The 19,856-nt window shown below is 35.0% G+C and overlaps 1 protein-coding gene across 2 annotated transcripts in view; it reads left to right on the top strand.

The window, feature by feature from the left end:
• Nucleotides 1–1,974: 1,974 nt before the first annotated feature.
• ValRS (Valyl-tRNA synthetase) overlaps nt 1,975–19,856 on the top strand; it is a 34,541-nt gene continuing 16,659 nt past the window's right edge. For both annotated transcript variants that reach the window (XM_069849437.1, XM_069849436.1), the window contains exons 1-11: nt 1,975–2,457; nt 2,770–2,943; nt 4,706–4,833; nt 7,434–7,598; nt 9,722–9,923; nt 12,066–12,354; nt 13,861–13,985; nt 14,243–14,388; nt 16,179–16,295; nt 16,562–16,652; nt 18,906–19,082. In XM_069849437.1, coding sequence (XP_069705538.1) covers nt 2,266–2,457; nt 2,770–2,943; nt 4,706–4,833; nt 7,434–7,598; nt 9,722–9,923; nt 12,066–12,354; nt 13,861–13,985; nt 14,243–14,388; nt 16,179–16,295; nt 16,562–16,652; nt 18,906–19,082 — 1,806 coding nt within the window. In that variant the 5' untranslated portion in view covers nt 1,975–2,265. The remainder of the gene's footprint in view (nt 2,458–2,769; nt 2,944–4,705; nt 4,834–7,433; nt 7,599–9,721; nt 9,924–12,065; nt 12,355–13,860; nt 13,986–14,242; nt 14,389–16,178; nt 16,296–16,561; nt 16,653–18,905; nt 19,083–19,856) is intronic.

The following is a 19,856-nucleotide window of genomic DNA, read 5'->3' as shown; positions in this document are numbered from 1 at the left end:
TACAATGGTATAATTCTTATTTTCTATGGGGATCTCATACAGTGGTATATCTTATTTCATGTGGGAATCTCATACAATGGTATAATTCTTATTTTCTATGGGGATCTCATACAGTGGTATATCTTATTTCATGTGGGAATCTCATACAATGGTATAATTCTTATTTTCTATGGGGATCTCATACAGTGGTATATCTTATTTCATGTGGGAATCTCATACAATGGTTAACTTGATAATTGATCGGTTCAAGTATAGCTTTGAACATGAATGTGCCATAGAGACCCCAGTCGATGTTTATTCTTGAATTATACACTAACATATTGGTGCTATAATAACAGCTTGTCCGATTGCTCATGGTGTGCCAATTAGAAAGTAAGGTAGATAAGAGTAGCAAGGTACATTGCTTTGCTATCATAGACGGAGAGAAAACAGTTTATTTGGGGGGGGGGGGCAAAGCAAAAGCATAGAATCCCCATATAACAAGGTTATGGGGAGGACATCATTTACCTCCTCCTCCTCCCCCCGTTACAGCTTGACCATGTTACAGTAGATTGGAATACATACACAAGTGTTCTGTCCATTGGCAAGTCTTTCACTGCAAACCCAGCATTCTCCAATCTTTCCTATTTTCTACCTTCCTCTTAGTCTCCGCATGTGATCCACATATGTTAATGTTGTCAATCATCTCATATCTTCTTCTGCCCCGAACTCTTCTTCCGTTCATCATTCATTCCAGTGCATCCTTCAGTAGGCAATTTCTTCTCAACCAGCGACCCAACCAATTCCTTTTTCTCTTTCTTATGAGATATTGGAATTTGATCATTTAATAAAACTATTTTCGGGGGCATGTTTCTTACAGTGTTACATCCACATCTGCGATGTTTCGGACCGAGTTGTATAGGGCTTGAACTGTAGGTCTACTACAAATTATAGGCCTAATAGGGCATAACTTAAAACAGTCTCCCTCTTTCTCTCATACAGAAACACATGCATGCATCAATAAAACTAGTAACAGTGCTGATAGAAACTTTTTTTTTATTTGAAGCATATCTTCCCGAAGATATCATATGAAATGTAAACTACTTTATTATTATTTTTTTCTCTTGTACGGAAGAGGGACCCGAAGGCTTACACTGCAGCTTGAGGCTTATTGTGCTTACAACTCATATTTTTATGAATGACTGGGTAAGCAAACGGCCGTGCTCTTGTACAAGTACAGCACCCTGCACCGTGAACTTAACCCGAGTGGTTGTTTATTTAATCTCATCTTTAAGTTTAAACATTATACCAGGATCACTTTTCTTTTTTCTGTATTGTTGTGCAATATGTTATTCATACGTATCCAAGTGGTGGCCTGAACACCTGCAGACTTCTAACATAGGCTGTTACAAAAGAAACATTACAGTGCTTACATTTCTCAAATGAGGTATAAAAATTTTTTACGCATTAAGAAATTTAAAACATATTATAGTGCAGACATATGATCTGAAGACATTAATTCGTCAATTTAAACACCGAAACTTAATCATAAACAAAAGCAAAAAAGATCTTTTGCAGTCAATATTTTCTAAAGTTAACAGAAAAAAAAAAAAGAGCAGACAAGTTTGGGGGCAGTCATAACTCCGCCTATATTGACTATGTATGCCCCCCACACCACATCAGTTGAGCTTAAGGTGGCTGAGGTCAAACTACAAGAACTGTAATGTCACAGACGAAAAGAATGGGTACTGGTACAGGTATGGTCTTTTTTGAGGGAGCTCATGATATATTACGGTTCGCTTTTTACCTATTTTATCACAATGCCATAAGCTGCGTGATATTAGTGATGGTTTTTTTGGAAAGGAATTTATGCTGACCATGTATGGACGTTTAAGAGGCAATGATAGGAATAAAGACGCTCTCGCTCTCTCTCTCTCTCTATATATATATATATATATATATTTTTTTTTTTTTTTTTTCATACGAATTATACTCGATCCGAGAGAATAGCGACAGTGGCGACGTTGGTAACTGCGACGGCCATTAGTAGCATCTACAAGCGTTAAATAATCTCTTTGTCCGCTATGTTATCTGTGGTGTGCGCTGGCAGCGGTGGCAGAATACGATGAGATACTTGCGAATGTGCGTGCGGTACACGTTCAGGTTCGTGAGTTAGGTTAGTTGCATCATTGTCCATGTGGTTGGAATTAAAATATGCGTTCGTGACTAGAATTGATCTCGAGTTAGTTTTTTCGTATTTATTAAAGTGAACGTATTTAGTGGAATATGTCGACTAACGTGGCCAACGTGAACGGAGCTGTCACAGGTATGGGAAATGAATCTGGTCAAGGAGAAGGGCCTCCGAAAACTGCCAAGCAGTTGGAGAAAGAAGCAAAAAAGTTAGCAAAACTTGAGAAATTTAATAAGAAGCAAGAAAAGCAAAAGGATGCGCCATCACAACCAAAAGAAAAGTCAGAGGTTTGTATATTTCTTACGTGGAAGACTATTTTCATTTACCATATGACAAGGTGTCACTTTAGTAAGTAGGCCTAGGATATTTTATTCCGTATATTATAAATGTAGCTATTCCTCTTATTCTCCTTGTACTCCTTTTCTTTCCCTTCTTGTCGCGTATGATTCCATTGAATCTGTAGTGTCGTGATTTGTCACCCCATGAATGATGATTGCATACACAACCTCATTTCATTCCTTGCATCACTCACACGTAGTTTTACATGTAGATATGCAGCATAGTGAAGCTGTTCACCTGTTCATTTTCTTTTCTTTTAGAAAAAAGAAAAGAAAAAGGAGGTGAAAGAGGCGGCAGTATACTCCGTGTTAACACCAGAAGGTGATAAGAAAGATGCATCATGTGCAATGCCAGATGCTTACAGTCCTCAGTTTGTGGAAGCAGCTTGGTACAGCTGGTGGGAAAAACAAGGATTTTTCAAACCAGAATACGGGGTAAGCCAACAAAATATGGATGAAAATAGGTTATCACAAATAATGAGTTTAGTGCAGTGAATTTTATTTAGAAATTTAAAAAAGAATTGTTAGCTTTCTTAAATTCTTCCCAACAATTAGATTGTGAATAATTACCACAAAAAAATAGAAAATGTCTGTGAAATATTATTTATGTATGTATGTATTTATTAGCACTGTGGCAGTGACATTTATAGTATACAATAAGATTAGGCCTATAGTCATTACAGCAATAAAATTACAATAATTACAACAATAAAATAACATATAAGATAAACGTAAACTTATTTCTAACTATAAATAATTGCAATAAACCTAGGACTATAAATAAAGATTATGCTGTAACTCCCAAAATAAGCAAAAGTAAACCTAATCTATAAACAAATCTATTTCTATTACATGATACAACTTACATAATTACACTGCTCCTACATTACTATTAAATCTCAACCTAATTTTTTCAACCTTTCCTTAAATGTGTACCGATTTTGAGAGGACATCCTTTGCCGCAGGTAAGCCATTCCAGTCTACTGTTATGTGGTTTACAAAGAAAAATTTTGCCACATCTATTCTTTGCTTTCTGCATTTAAACTTCCTAATATGATCAGCCATGCCTAAGTATGATGGTGTCACTAATCCAGTATTGATGTCAGTCCATGCTTTGTGTCTCATTTGTGCCTTGAACAATGCACAAGTCTGGCTTTTCATCACCTTGATTCGAACAATTTCCACCCTAAGTGTTTTATTATCCCTTAAGTTGATAAACTATTGAAACATTGTGTATTATGCAAACTATCTCTGGCTTATAATAGGCCTAAAGTTAACAGAATGGCCAATCTTTCATTTATTTGATACAGTCAAAGAATACACCCTGAATATTTCAAGTGCTAAAATTGAAGTTTTAAGCAAGAACGATGGGAGGTATAGCACTATTTAAGAGGGTAGAAATTGATATTTATGGAGTACTTATCTGAATTTATTCACTTGAAAAATACCGATGATTTGAAGAGGAATCTCGACAATAACATACAAAAATGTACCAAAATGGAGCTAGTGAATGAAATTTTGAGAGACGAATGTCGTTAGAAACAAATGTTCCATACACAAGTTTACTTCATAAGTGACATTGTGATAAATAATTTGAAAGCACTCATGTGAAGATTTTAAGACGATATCGAATATAAGTAGACATGATATGAAAATAAATGTCAGGACTTGAATGATTAAAAAAATAAAGAATTTCGAATGAACTGTCATCACATAGAATCAGGTTTTGGATAAAGTTTCACATAGTTTAACCACGTAACTCAGACATGCAGGCAAAGTTTTGTAATATAATTACTTTTTCTTCTCTGATCTTTCACAGCCCTTACAAAAATGAGAACTCTGAAAACAGACCTCAGAGTTGAAATTCTGTAAGAGCTGTTAATGAATGTGCGTGAAGTTAAACTGTAAGGTGAATGCCAGGCAATCCCATGGCTAAGTCTTACATTCATATCATCAAAATACCTTTTTACTATTGTCAATAATACATTATTATCTTGTGGAATACAAAAAAGGATACCGAAAACTGGGCTCAAGAGTTGAAATTCTGTCAAATGATTGATTTATTCTTCCCTATGATTGCTAACATAACATGTCGTAAGTCATCTATGCCTGTTGAAGGCTCTGTTAAACGTTTTAACATAAAATACACTAGAAGCATATTCGAATTATAATCTGGGCATGTTGTGTTTGTTTTCAGAGGAGAAACGTATTAGAACCCAATGCTAATGGCAAATTTGTGATGGTGATTCCTCCACCTAACGTGACTGGCTCACTACATCTTGGCCATGCATTGACAAATGCGATTCAGGATGCACTTACAAGATGGTAAAACATTTCATATTTTCCTTTATCTTTAGTAAATTACGTAGACATCTGTAACTACCACTTACATTTTCATATGAACCTGTCCATATAAGTACATATACTGTCACACACTCCTTTTATACACTGGAAGAATGATTGATAGTGTAAATTGAGGAAAATTTTATATATATATATATATATAGCCTATATATATATATAATGCATGAGATGAAATTATGGAAACCATATTATTTTATGAGTAGGACTTTCTGCAATTAGTCTCAATTAGGAGGTATGGTTTTGTGTGTTTATACAGGGTGATTCAGAAAGTTATGTCAATATGCTGGTGGGTGAGAGGGTTCATTATTTGCAATAAGAAATTTAAAATTGTGTTTTTCCGCATTTTTCATAATTTCAGGTAATTGAAAATATCATTCTAAGTTGTTAACAGGCAGAAGCAGCGTTGTACTGTAAGTTATAGGGTAGACGAGGGTAATTGTAAACAGGGGGTAATTGTAAACAAATGCTTTGAGAAATACAAAACTGTCAGTATAAAAATTTTAATTCGGGGGAGTATTTAAATTAACATGTTGGCTAACCTACAAAGCAGTTTGGCGCCAAATAGGAGTAACTGCTTAGTTGTGAACGAATGTTTTGTAAGAGTCTACAAAAAAAGTTGAGGAAGAATTTTGCTTCACCTTCATTTTTGGCATTATAAGTAAACGTACAGTGCTATTTTTTAAGAATATGTTGTTTTTATGAGTAATGTATAGTAGTTAACATTTCTTGCAATGGTTTTGAGATCTCCCATAACCTCAGTTCATTAAATTATGTCGTGTTTACATTTGCCCCATAGCTTTAATTGCCTGGGGGTAATTGTAAACATGTTTTACTGTGGTTACATTTCGTACTTTTCAGTAATCAAAATGCCAAGAAATTATATTAGAAAGAGACTTTCACCCAGCTACACTGTAGAGGATTGTCACAGATGTGAAAAATAGTAACCGCAGTTACTGTGAAGTTCAGGAGAGGTACTGAGTTCCTATATCGTCATATATCATAGGTTAAAGGGACGAAATGTACCAGTGACCAAAATTGGAGTTGAAAGGAGTACTGTCTTTCTTCTGAAACAGAACAAAAAATGTTCAGTGTCTGATAGCCCGTGCGAAAATTGGTGTTTACAATTACCCCCCCCCTCTCGAAGGGGTAAATGTAAGCAGGTGGGGTAAATGTAAACTAGCAATTAGAAGATGAAAAAAAGTCAACCTTATTATTTTAAACCCATTTTCAGGGAAAAGAAAGATCTAAAATTAACACAATGTTTCTTTGTCATGCTTACCGTTACTGAGGGTTGTGTAATGTTGAAATATATTTGAAATCAGTAAGAAGTGTTTACAATTACCCTGGTCTACCCTACTGAGATTGGCTTAAAATGGACAGCTACAAACTACATTGCAATTATATAAGAAATAACAAAAGACTAGACATTGTATGCAAAATAAATGATAATAATAATAATATTATTATTATTATTATTATTATTATTATTATTATTATTATTATTATACATACAGAAGTTATTGGTGTAACAATAATAGCCATGCATTATGTAAAATGTTAATGAAGCTAGGAAAAACAAGAGTTGCTATTTTAAAAGAAAATATGTAAACTGCAATAATTATCAATACTTACTTACTTACTTACTGGCTTTTAAGGAACCCGTAGGTTCATTGCCGCCCTCACATAAGCCCGCCATTGGTCCCTATCCTGAGCAAGATTAATCCAGTCTCTACCATCATATCCTACCTCCCTCAAATCCATTTTAATATTATTTTCCCATCTACGTCTCTGCCTCCCCAAAGGTCTTTTTCCCTCCGGCCTCCCAACTAACACTCTGTATGCATTTCTGAATTCGCCCATACGTGCTACATGTCCTGCCCATCTCAAACGTCTGGATTTTATATTCCTAATTATGTCAGGTGAAGTATACAATGCGTGCAGCTCTGCGTTGTGTAACTTTCTCCATTCTTCTGTAACTTCATCCCTCTTAGCCCCAAATATTTTCCTAAGAACCTTATTCTCAAGCACCCTTAATCTCTGTTCCTCTCTCAAAGTGAGAGTCCAAGTTTCACAACCATACAGAACATCCGGTAATATAACTGTTTTATAAATTCTAACTTTCAGACTTTTTGACAGAAGACTAGATGACAAAAGCTTCTCAACCGAATAATAACACGCATTTCCCATATTCATTCTGCGTTTAATTTCCTCCCGAGTGTCATTTAGATTTGTTACTGTTGCTCCAAGATAATAATTATCAATAAGCGGAATAAAATAAATGTTAGCATATTTACTCACCTAGTCAGTGGGATGTGTACCCTTGGGGGTGTGCGTACCGTAGATTGAATACCACTGGTATAAATCTCCTGTATGTGAGGAAAAGGTCTCAATTCAACACTGACATTCTTGCTATAAGAGACTAATCCCATCACCTCCTAATATACTGACATAAAGTTTTGAATACCTCGGTAAATATCGGTACATGAAATTGTAAATGAATATGACATTTACAGCCATTTCTTGACAGAGAATTTTGCTAATGACTTTTGTTATGTTAACAGGCACAGAATGAAAGGTCGAATTGCCCTCTGGAACCCAGGATGTGACCATGCTGGCATTGCGACACAAGTCGTCGTTGAGAAGAGGCTTTGGAGAGAAGAAAATAAAACGAGACATGACATTGGAAGAGAGAAATTCATTGAAAAAGTTTGGGAATGGCGCAGAGAGTATGTGAATTCAATATATCAAGAACTGTAGCTTTAAATCGTATAGTTAAAATTATTTGATAAACTTTATGTATTTCAAGTATGTATGTATGTATCCAATGCCTACCCACTTCACTTTACGTGATTCGGGTTCCGATATTGTGGATAGATGGCAGGACTGTGACCCTGTCACTAAAAGGTTTCAATGATTTTGTGACTTCCCATGCAACTATGTCACTGGCAAGAATTTCCTTTCGTTTTTCAGTCAAGGCATTTGCTTCCTCTCTGTTCTGATTACTTATATTTCGGTTTTTAATTTTTCAAACTGCTCCATATGTTCCGTCCCTAAAATTTAGATAGAGAGAAATAGAAAAGAAAATAGATAAGATAGAGTGAAATTTTGTTTAAAAATTTATGAGAACAGAAAAATGATATAGCTAATATTATTATTTTAGCTTATTGTGTAGGTATTAAACTTCAAACTACGATTATTTACCTGTAATTAAGAGCTGTGATTCTTGTGACATGTTTATAATATCTGTGTATATTGCTTCTGTGGGTTCCTATAACAACTTTGTTGCATAGTAAGCATATCACGTTTTCTCCATGAACACAGCAATAGTTATTTATGGTACTTGTGAGCGTGATCTTTATTGCGCTCGTGTAATTTAAGCACGAGGCGTGCCTCGTGCTAAAATCTTTCCACTCGCGCAATAAAGATGCACTTACCTCACAAGTACCATACGTAATTTTATCCATGACCATAACGAAAAATTATGTTTTATAGAAGAAAATATGTTGAAAATAAGTCCTCATATAATCACGTATCATGGGATGGATTTTAGAACCGATTCGTATACTAGATAGGTCATGATGTAGGAGGCCATGATTAGTGAAGAATGGTGTCTAAGGCGTTGGATAAAAAATAACAAATTGTAATTAATTATATAATTTTAATATATATTTTTTTCATTTTAAACGTGTATTTTCGTCGTTTTGAAGTTTCAGGGATTATTTAGAAGTGTTCACGGGACTAATGTGATTGAAATAATCTTACATTTTACTTCTGTAAACTTAAGAGGAATATTAAAACGTAATTAATCATCGTGTCTGTTTAGCTCAGTTGACTAACACGTGTTCTTATAATGTTATAAAATCCTATAAATGCAACTTCATAGGTTCAAGTCTCCTCGCCTCCCAAAAGGTAAATTATTACAAATTAAAAAAAAATACATATTAGATATGAATATGATACAGGTATGTATATATATATATATATATATATATATATATATATATATGATTTATATTAATATAAATCTAAATTATTAGTATATATATTATTTATATAAAAAATATATATTTGTTAAATCTATTTATCAATAATTGGTTATTTAAAATAGGACCTTATATATATACTTATTACGACGTAGTAGATAGAGAAAAGAGAAGGAGAATGAATGTATGTATATTTAAGAAATGGTAATAAAGAAATAGAGGAAGTGACATCTAGTAACTAATATATTAACTTCTTGAGTAAGAGTTGAATGGAAAAGTATACGTGTGTACCCGGGTACTAGGAAAATACTAATGAACTGTGAGATAAAGTTCAAACTGTGACTTTAGTCTTTATCTCACTAGTGAAATAAAGTAATGTTGAATAAAAGCCTACTTTACATACGCAAAAGTATTTAGTAAAGGCATGTTTTTCGTTATGGTTATGGATAAAAGAACTTTTCTTCCCAATCTACCTGGAATAGGTGTTTGTGAGTATTCAATGTCGCAAAGACAATCCATCGCATTGACTAAGGATTGCTTACAGAGGGAGTGGAAGTTGGTGGGAGGACTGTGACGTCAGAACACTCCCCGCAACTAGATGTAATCGTGATTACCAGTTTGCCTGCATCTTGTCTAAAGCTTTTTAAGCATGGCACAAACAGTAGCAGTGAACTATTTGTACAGAAGGAATAACAAGGAAATGGAAACAAAAGAGATGGAGGAAGAGGAGAGAGATGAGTCAGGGAAGAGAATGGAAAGACGGGAGAAAGGAGGTTGAAAAAAAAAGGGGGAGGACGAATGTAGTAGTAAGATAGGAAAGAACGTATGCTAGAAACTAACTTAATATAAATGACATCTTGTTTCAGGAAAGGTGACACCATTTACACTCAGCTTCGCAGGTTGGGCTCGTCATTTGATTGGAGCAGAGCACGTTTCACTATGGATCCACAGATGTGCAGGGCTGTGTCAGAAGCCTTCATTCGATTGCATGAGGAGGGTGTTATCTACCGCAGTAACAGGCTTGTGAACTGGTCCTGTACACTGAAGTCTGCTATCTCCGATATCGAGGTTTGTACCTTGTATGAAGCCAGCTGTAGTGTGTTGCCTCTCAAAGAAATAATTTGGTCTTTATGGCTTTGCATATTACAGTTTTCGCATTAGCCATGATGTTTGCTGCTAATCTAGCATTGTAAATACAATCAACTCTCTGGATATCAATCAATCAAACTCCTGTATCTCCTCCTGAGGAGCATAGGGCATTCACAAAGTGCCTCCATCGGACCCTATTTGTAGCCAACTTCTTCACTTCGCTCCATGTTTTCCCCTCCCTAGCAATTTCCTCCAAAACTGTTCTCTTCCATGTATTTTTTGGCCTTCCTCTTGTTCTACTACCCTGGGGGTTCCAATCCAAAGCCATTCTTTCTACTGCTCCATCTTCTTTCCTGATTGTGTGCCCTATCCAATTCCACTTTCGTCTTTTGATTTCTATTGTGATTTCTTTCTGAATAGTTATCTTCCATAGTTCTGACTTTGTGATTATATCTGGCCATCCAATTTTTAAAATTCGTCGTAAACATCTATTAACAAATGTTTGCAATTTATTTTGTATAATTTTACTTTTTTTCCATGTCTCAGCCATAAAATAAGACTGATTTCATATTACTGTTAAAGATTTTAATTTTTGTAGATCTAGATATAATATAAGATTTCCATATTGGGTACAACTGGACAAATGCACTATTTGCATTTTTTATTTGGTTCTTTACATCCTCAAAGGCTCCACCATCCTTGTCAATTATACTACCCAAATATTTAAATTCTTGAACAGTATCAATGTTATTATTATTTATTATAAATTTATCTGTCTTTTTACTAACTCTGGATATAGTGAACCTAAATCATTGGTCCCGACCTGCATTCATTAAAAAGTGCATTAATATTTCTGTTTATAGTGAACGCTCGCTTCAGTTATAGTGAATCCTGTATCCTGACAAATTCTTATTTGAAGTCAGACCTTCTTGTATAAAATTGAAAGAATGTGTTGAGAACAACATTCTAAGTTTCTTACTCCTTCAGTCAAAGGACAAAGGTAGGATTAGTGTTCCTAGACAGTGAGCTGTACTGTAAATCCAGGCAACGCATGACGACCTTGCCTCACTCCATCGTCGAAGGGTTAAAATTCTATTCTCAGGCACACTACTCTACTGTTATTTCTAATCCTCCACCGTCAAAGGGTTGCCATTTGTTCTCGGAAACATTTCCATTACAACGTATAGCATCGAAACAATGGAAAATAAAATTGCCTTCTTTTATTAAAAGGGGACAGACGTTATGTCCAGAGCATAAATGAAGGTAAGATTTAGATGGCTTTCAAACTCCATCAACCCTCTCCCTGTTTCCATTAAGTGACCTGGGAAATTCCAAGGCTGAGTAAGCAGTCATACCATAACAGCGTTTGTTATTTCTACTTGATCGTCTGTTTCTAGTATTCCAACAGTGAATGTACTGTATAAAAATGTCGAAGCATAAAGTGTTTTCTTTGGAAGACAAGGCAAATATAATCATAATCCACAATTAATTCCCGATTTACCACGAAAATCGTCTGTAGCTGCATTTAGATTGGCAACAGGCCATGATTGTTTGGCCAAACACCTGCATAGAATTGGAATATATCAGTCCCCTAACTGCCCATTGTGCAACTCAAACCAAGAAATGGATTCGGAACAACTCAAAATCTGTGCTTCAGTGGCTGGCCATGATATCTTTAAAAAATTTGGAGTGCAAGAGGTCAAATGACTTTGTTGTCAAATGCCTGACATTAGAAAACAATAACAACATATTATAAGTGACATTGAACGTGGTCTTTCGCAAGCGGACGTGGGTCGCTGGCATAGTTTAAGTAAATCAACTGTGAGTAACAGTATACAGTGTAATCCATTCCACAAAAATGAAATATTTTATTTTCTTGTTTATAATTCCATTCATTTCTGTCATTTAAGGTTAGGTGAGAGACACTTTGGATATGGTGAACGAAATATGCAAGTCTGCAGAAGTTCACTATACCCAGAGTTGACTGTAATTAAATTTATGAAATGTCTTTGACGCAGAATACCAGACTTGATCACTACATACTGTAGTCAATGCTCTCATAATATGCACTGGAAGAGATGAATTCTAACATTGAATGTGAACGCTGTTGCTGTTCTCCAGGTTGACAAGATAGAGCTGGCTGGTCGTACATTGATGTCAATACCAGGCTACGAAGACAAGGTGGAGTTCGGTGTGTTGGTGTCTTTTGCTTACAAAGTGGAAGACTCTGATGACGAAGTTGTGGTAGCAACCACTCGTGTGGAAACGATGTTGGGGGATACTGCTGTTGCTGTGCATCCTGAAGACCCTCGCTACAAGCATCTTCATGGAAAATTTGTTGTTCATCCATTCTGTGACAGGAGACTGCCCATTGTGTGTGATGATTATGTGGACAGAGAGTTCGGAACAGGTGAGGGAAACTATTACTATTATTATTATTATTATTATTATTATTATTATTATTATTATATTCCATATAATAATAATGATAATAATAATAATAATAATAATTTAATCTGGCAGAGCTAAGGCCAGTAGGCCTTCTCTTCCGCCCAGCCAGACTCTAATTCTAATTGAATACAATTGCTTACATAGTTATTACCTTAATATCTAGACCATAAAACAACATGAAAGTAAATAATGAAAGTTGGATAACTAATGTTAGTGTGACAATAATAAACATTGGTAAGAAATAGTTATAATAATAATAATAATAATAATAATAATAATAATAATAATAATAATAGCACTGATTAGGATTTATTAGTGTTTGTTGTATAAATTAACCATTGTAAACTTTGTTTATTGTGTCACTGTTATAGGGTCCCTTCAGACGAGGCCACTTTTAGTGGCGCTGCTAAATTTTTGTAGATAATTTTTCAGTCTTCCAGTGAACATGGACATAGAAGGAGATTTACTTTTGGCAAATTTGCTCATACGGAGAAAGAATAGACGTAAATTAGAAGAAGAGTCTGGGTTCATCCATTAGTTTTGAAAAGACAGAATCGAGGACTATCCCATACCTTGTTTGATGATTTACATCAGGACAATAAAAATTATTAATTTAAAATTACGCAAATGAGAAACGATATGGCATAAAACATATTTTTGTTTACTTTTTAAGAATTCAAAATTAAATGTAATAGGCACCAAACATGAAACCAATCATAGCACATACGAGTAATTCAACCAATATACTAGAAATAGGTGTCTGTAGGGTAATGGAAAAGTCAAAGGCCGTGGTGTAATTGAACCCAGTTTCTAACCTGAGATAGCTAATTTTTTATGTCTTTGTTAATATTTTATTTAGTACATTATTTTAGATGCGTTATTTTATTTTAACGTGAAATAAAGGGGATTTTAGTACATAAGTAATATGTCCGTAATTCGCACTAATTCAGCAATTTAGGTTATATTATTATCATTATTATTATCGTCATTCTATACTATTCTGTCGTGACATATTTTTCTAATTAAGCCTGTACACTGTAATGACTGTTTAGGGAATTGGTGGCTCAACAGTCATCGCTACTGATACGCGTTTGCAGCACTAGAAACGCACTATTAAAAGTTGCCTCGTTTGAAGGAACACGTAATATAGTTAATTTGTAACATTATTGTTAAATTTATTATTGTATTAAATTGTATCACTGTGCTGGACTTTTATTGGCAAACAGCTGTTGTCCAACACATAAATATCAAATATAAATAAATGAAAGTAAATAAATTATGATTATTATTATTATTATTATTATTATTATTATTATCATCCTTGTCATCATCATCATCATTGCTACTATTATTAGTGTTGAAACTTGCAATTACTTAGTGACTGACTTAAATATAATGTCTGGGGGGGGGGGGGAGGAATGTAATAAAAAGTAAGTTTTAATTGTATGTTCTTAATTTTTTTCAGGTGCTGTAAAAATAACTCCTGCACACGATCCTAATGATTATGAAATAGGGAAGCGTCATAATCTACCTTTTATAACTATTTTTACTGATGATGGTTACGTTACCGGTGAATATGGAAAGTTTAAGGTAATTACAGTATCCATTTTTCAAAAACCAAAGTGCAAATTTATTGCAGTATTTATAATTTTTAATTGCGAGATTTTTTTTGCATAGGCATTGTCTCAATTGCCTCCAAGTAGCTTCGTCACTGAAGTTCCTACATCTGTGACATGGTACAAAAATATAAAAAAACTCGCACCACTTTGGACAACAAGAAAGTCTTCATTCATTCTTAATTGCGTTACTTCTGCTCACAATATTATGATGATTTCTATTCATTGCAGGGAATGAAAAGGTTTCTAGCTCGCACAGCCATAATCGAGACCTTGAAAGAGAAAGGACTCTACAAAGAGACGGTGAACAATCCTATGGTGGTTCCAGTTTGCAGCAGATCGAAGGATGTGGTTGAACCACTCATCAAACCTCAGTGGTAATAAACTTCATATGTGCTCTCAAGTCAGAATACAATTTTCACTAGAAAATATTGACATAACATTAATTAATAACTTAATTCTTTACTTTCTCGTAGAGAAATTACTGTGATGCTGCGAAAATCGCAATTATTGCTATGTATGCAGAAGAGAAAATTCTGAAACTAAACAATAAAATAGTGTATAATAAATTCTGCTGAATTGTAAGTGAGAATAATTTGAAGAAATTAAGTAATTACATTTCTGTTCATACTTAAGGTGGAATGGAAAGAATAATTAAAGTTGTAAACCATGGATGGGCATTTATTGGTTTGCGAACCAGAAGTGCTTCGAAACTTCCCTCCAATGCTGAGAGAGGGGGCTGTGATTTGCAATGTCAGTCTCTTTCTATCAGTCGTTATATACCATACAAATCGATACATTTGAGTGGGTCAGAACCAAAGGGATATAAGAGCACTTTAGTTATTTTTTGACAAAACATGATTGAAAATGTTTAAGCTTTCGTAAATTCCGTGAAGTTTTAATTTTAACGTATGATCTGGTTAAAATATTTATTCCTTTTTCACTAAAATTGCTTATGCTGTAGTTTATTTAACTAATTTTTTTTAGAAATGTCGATTTCCACTCATATACCTGAAGCCAATCACCCGAATGGACATTTCCCTGAATCCGAATTACCGTCACCTGAAACTCTTTTCCCCAAACAACAAATTCCACAAAACTTAACAACCCCGAAAGTTTTTTTAAATATATTGAATACGAAGAAATAGAAATTTAGATGATAATTTCCGACTAAAACTTGAAAACGGTTATGCAATCCCTCACTTATATTGCCAGTACAGCCTAGTGATTATTTTTCAGTTTGCATTGTGCTGGCTTCAGAAAGTCATAGGTTCCACAGAAGATGCTCCTTTTTCTATTAAAAGCTTCCTTTGCCACTGCTATCCTCCTTTTGACTTCCTGGCAGCAGCTCATGTTACTGCTTACAGTACTGCCTGAAGCTGTCCACTTGCTCTACTGCCTCATTTAGAATTCTCAAGTTTATCTTCTTTACTTTTCTTCCTATGTCTTCGTCTTGTTGGCATTTATCTTTATCCCATACTGCTCACAGCTGTCATTTAGCTCCAATAGCATATCCTTTTGTATCGTCTCTTCCGCTAACAACGCCATATCATCAGCAAATCTTATGCACTTTATTCGTCTTCCTTCTACTATTACTCCTCCCATGTTTGAAAACAGTTCTTTGCTAAATCCTCCAAGTAGATGTTAAACAGGGTAGGTGAAAAAGGACATCCTTGACGTACTCCTCTCCCGATTTCACTTCCTTCTGAAATTTCTTCTCCTATCTTGACTTTAACTCGTTTCATATAAAGGTTACTGAACAGCCTCCTCTCTTTCTAATCCACGCCAATTTTGTTTAGGATCCTCATCAGTTTATTCCAATTGACTATTATGTATTGGTAATTTGTAAATAGAATTTTTGTTGTAAGTGTTAGGGCGAGTTTCTCAGAAGCAGGAATGTGACAGGACTGCCATTAACTATTTTCATAGAGCTGTGTACATGTTTGATGATAATTATAACATATCATATATCTTATCACAGTCAACTGCAAAGTGATATTGGTTTGCTTGGAAATATTGTGGCTAGGCAGAAAGTGTTGTCAATCATTTTATGGAATGTATAATGAGGAAGTACATGTAATGTGTATTGCCTTGTTCACTTGTCTCGTGAGAAATTGGAGTTTCGTAGTTCTAATAAGTTAAACATTGATTGTTTTTCTTGGATCAGGTATGTCAAGTGTGATGAAATGGCAGAGGCAGCAAAAGAAGCCGTAAAAACAGGAGAATTGAGGATTCTTCCAGAACACCACAAGAAGATATGGTTCCACTGGATGGACAACATTAGGTAAACATATTTGTTGTAAAGTGAGGTTAAGACTCTGTACTGGACCTCATCTCACTATCTCCATTTCACCCAAGTGTCTCCATCTGTGAGTGATGTGCCGAAGCTGTATAAATATCAGTTTTTGCCTAAAGCTGTTTGTTAAAAGCTGAGTACTTCCTAAGGTCTGAACCAATGACTGCTTACATTTAGTATTCTTTTTAAAATTTTATTACAAAAGAATTGGGAGCTAAAGTTTCCTGACATGTTTCTTGTATGACTTGTTACAGGGATTGGTGTGTCTCAAGACAACTTTGGTGGGGACATAGAATTCCAGCGTATTTTGTCAGCATAGATGATCCCAGTATTCCTGCAGGCAGTGTAAGTACATGAAACATCACGTCACTTGTTCTGAAAAGTGTCTTTAATTACTATAAATTGTTAAATTAAGAATTTTCTAACTTCCATGTGGTGTAGATTTGACTCCTGGCACACTTAATGTTTATGCAACAGTTTGCTCCGATTCTTTTGAGTCTTCATGTTATTTCATATTGTCGTCATAAACATACCTCAGTGGTCAAGTGAGTGATGAAAAACTGAAACATAATTTTATTTTTCCATAAACTCTCATTAAGATGCATTCATTTTAACCACATACACTTTTCATAATTGTCTGTCGATTTTGCTCTGTGCTAGTGCGTCTGCCTCCAGGCTAGCTGGCCCAGTTTTGATTCCTGATGGGGTCAGAGATTTTCGTGTAAAATTTCTACTTCAGGACTAGGAAAGGTGGCAGTGCACAACTTTTAATCATTAGGTTGTATATCAATATGCGTGGGTTAAATCTCAAATCTCTCCACAGTGCATATGAAGAGAAGGCATATTCATTGTGATTCGTCCGTTGGACAGGGACATTAAGCCTGGCAGCCCCTTGATGCTATTTGACAGGAGTAAGCTATGTGCCAGCACCAGGTTTCCCCTTCTCCCTTCCTCACTTTCATCATCCTCCTCATCCATTCCATACTTTACACTTAACAAGAACACTTACCCTAGGACACAACATAACTCTCCACAGATACACATCATACACAGCGTGGCCTGCCAAGGTGGTGTGCAACTTGAAAATGGGGCACAGTCCTGTCATCTATCCGCAAAATGCGGAACCCAAATCATGCTAGTGAAGTGAGTAGGCATTGGATACATACATAGATACTTTTCATAATTCCACTCGCAATACACAACCAATAACTTTTCCAAATCTTCGAGACACAATTTACTGTTTTTATTTGTTAGCACAAACTTGTAAGTAGAAAATGTATGCTTAACATTTACTGATGTTGCTAGAACATACTTCAATTTTGAAAGTACTGGAAAGTCGCATTTGCCCATTTTGTTACACTTTCCCAACAAATCATTTGCTGCTACATTGAGTTGGATTCTTCTGGAGAACAGTTTTTAGTTTTTCGCACACTGTTTCTCCAACTGGTTCAGGTGCTGAGCTGAGTTTCTCGCTGTCATGAACTAAAAGGTGTAATTGCCCATAAATTGGTTTCCCTGCAGTTTGCAAAGGAGGAAGCACAGCAACCAAGATTGTAAAATGTGATCTGATGTAAGCCACGTTGATGTGAATGGAGTCATTCTTAAGAAGAGGAGATACAATGTGCGTCATCTTTCAAAGAGGAAATAATGCCTGCCACTTCATCTAAATGAAACTGGTTGATTTTCATCATTACAAAGAAAGAAAAATAAATAAATAAAATAGGCTAATAGTACATTATGCAATGAGCCTATAATGGTAGTAATTAAGACGCGAGTATGTTTATGAAACGAGAGCAAGCGAGTTTCATAATTTTCATATGAGCATCTTAATTACCATTATAGTCAAGTTTTATATGACTTTTTATGCTCGACCATATTTCTGACTTGAAATTATTAATAAGTATTCATGTTATTCTTATCTGACTGAGGAGCGGAACTGACCTTGTGCAATACCTCGTAAATTGTGAGATGTGTGCAACGCGAAAGTATTGATTTTTTCCGAGAAACAAATGTCGACATTGATTTTGATATAATCTAGAGAGTAAAATAAATATTAATCTTGATATAACCTTGAAATTGAATTAGACATTGAAAAACCAGATGACAAATTGAATTTATTTGAATATTATTTACAATTAACGCTAATTATTATAGTAACAGAACTGACTTTATTTCAAATATAGGTGATTTATTGATTTATTGTTGTCTTTCGATTGCATATCCGAGAATAATCGATACTTGTGCTTTCATATTGCTACAGTGGTATTTTCTGATTGGTGGAACACCTGAACTTTAATGAATAGGTGTACTTTAATGAAGTCCATTAAAGGGCTGCTATCAGGTTTATAATTACTACATTTCGGCATGGTCGAGCATAAAATACATTCTAACATCAAATTAGGGATTTTTTAGACTTTATAAAATTAGCACTTTTACTTATAAGAATCCTTGAAACATGTTAATACAACATACAGCTTGTATTACTAATTAGGTGTTAAATATAACACTTTTCTCTGTGGTACTGGAGTGGTGGTAATGAAATATCATATGGATGTGTCTTTAGACATTGTAATGTAGACTGCTTTTTTCTCCCCTCAGGAATTGGACAATGAATACTGGGTCAGTGGACACACAAAAGAAGATGCTTTGGAGAAAGCATCGAAGAAATTTGGAGTTCCAACTTCGAAGATCAAGTTGAAGCAGGATGATGATGTGCTTGATACTTGGTTCTCTTCTGGCTTGTTTCCTTTCTCCATATTCGGCTGGCCAGATGAGGTATTGTAATTGATTTTGTTAAACTTTGTTAGGGAATGAGAAGATGTGAATTTATCAAAGAGATGGCATGTGCTGTACAGTTTACTTTGGGAATTTACTTCATATAACACACGTAACATGTAAAGTAAAGAAATAATTGCAGGAAATCAACATTGCAATTTAACTTGGTTATAATGACCACATTAAGACTAAAATTTCACCCTTACGTCTATTTCTGTCGATTATCCACTACTAGACTAGACAGCATTTCGGAAGGCAGTTAGCTTCTATATGCGCCGTAGCATTTCTGGTATGTGACGTCACAAGCTTGTACAGTAGAACCAATGAGAATCAGTCTATAACAAGCACTTCCCGAGTTCGTTTGTTCACGTGCAAGCGTTTTAATACATTGAATAAGTAAAACTAACATTTACTGTGTATATGTAAGGTAAATAAATGGAAGAAGAGACTGTAAAAAGACAAGTATTACACAAGCAGGCGCGGAAAATAGTGTTTAAGGTGTATAATTATTTTAAAAACGTTAACGAGCAGAACGCTGCCGGCCATCTTGATGCTGGCAGCAACGTTGCCAAATGCGCAAGAAATGACTGCAGAAGCATGTAGTGCGGGATTGAGAACCGTGCAAAGAATATTGTTAGTGAAGGAAAGAGGGTTTGTTTGGTGTCATGCTTACAGTAATCAACGGCTAAGGTCATTATTGTCTTTTGATAATTTCAATTCTCTCCTGCGCTATTTGTATTGCACGTGCTCATGAAGTACGATGTGGCAATGTTG

Source organism: Periplaneta americana, chromosome 16, assembly GCF_040183065.1.
Source record: "Periplaneta americana isolate PAMFEO1 chromosome 16, P.americana_PAMFEO1_priV1, whole genome shotgun sequence".
In the NCBI taxonomy this organism is placed as follows: domain Eukaryota; kingdom Metazoa; phylum Arthropoda; class Insecta; order Blattodea; family Blattidae; genus Periplaneta; species Periplaneta americana.
Note: the sequence above shows the minus strand (reverse complement) of the source record. Positions and strands in the feature narration are given on the sequence as shown.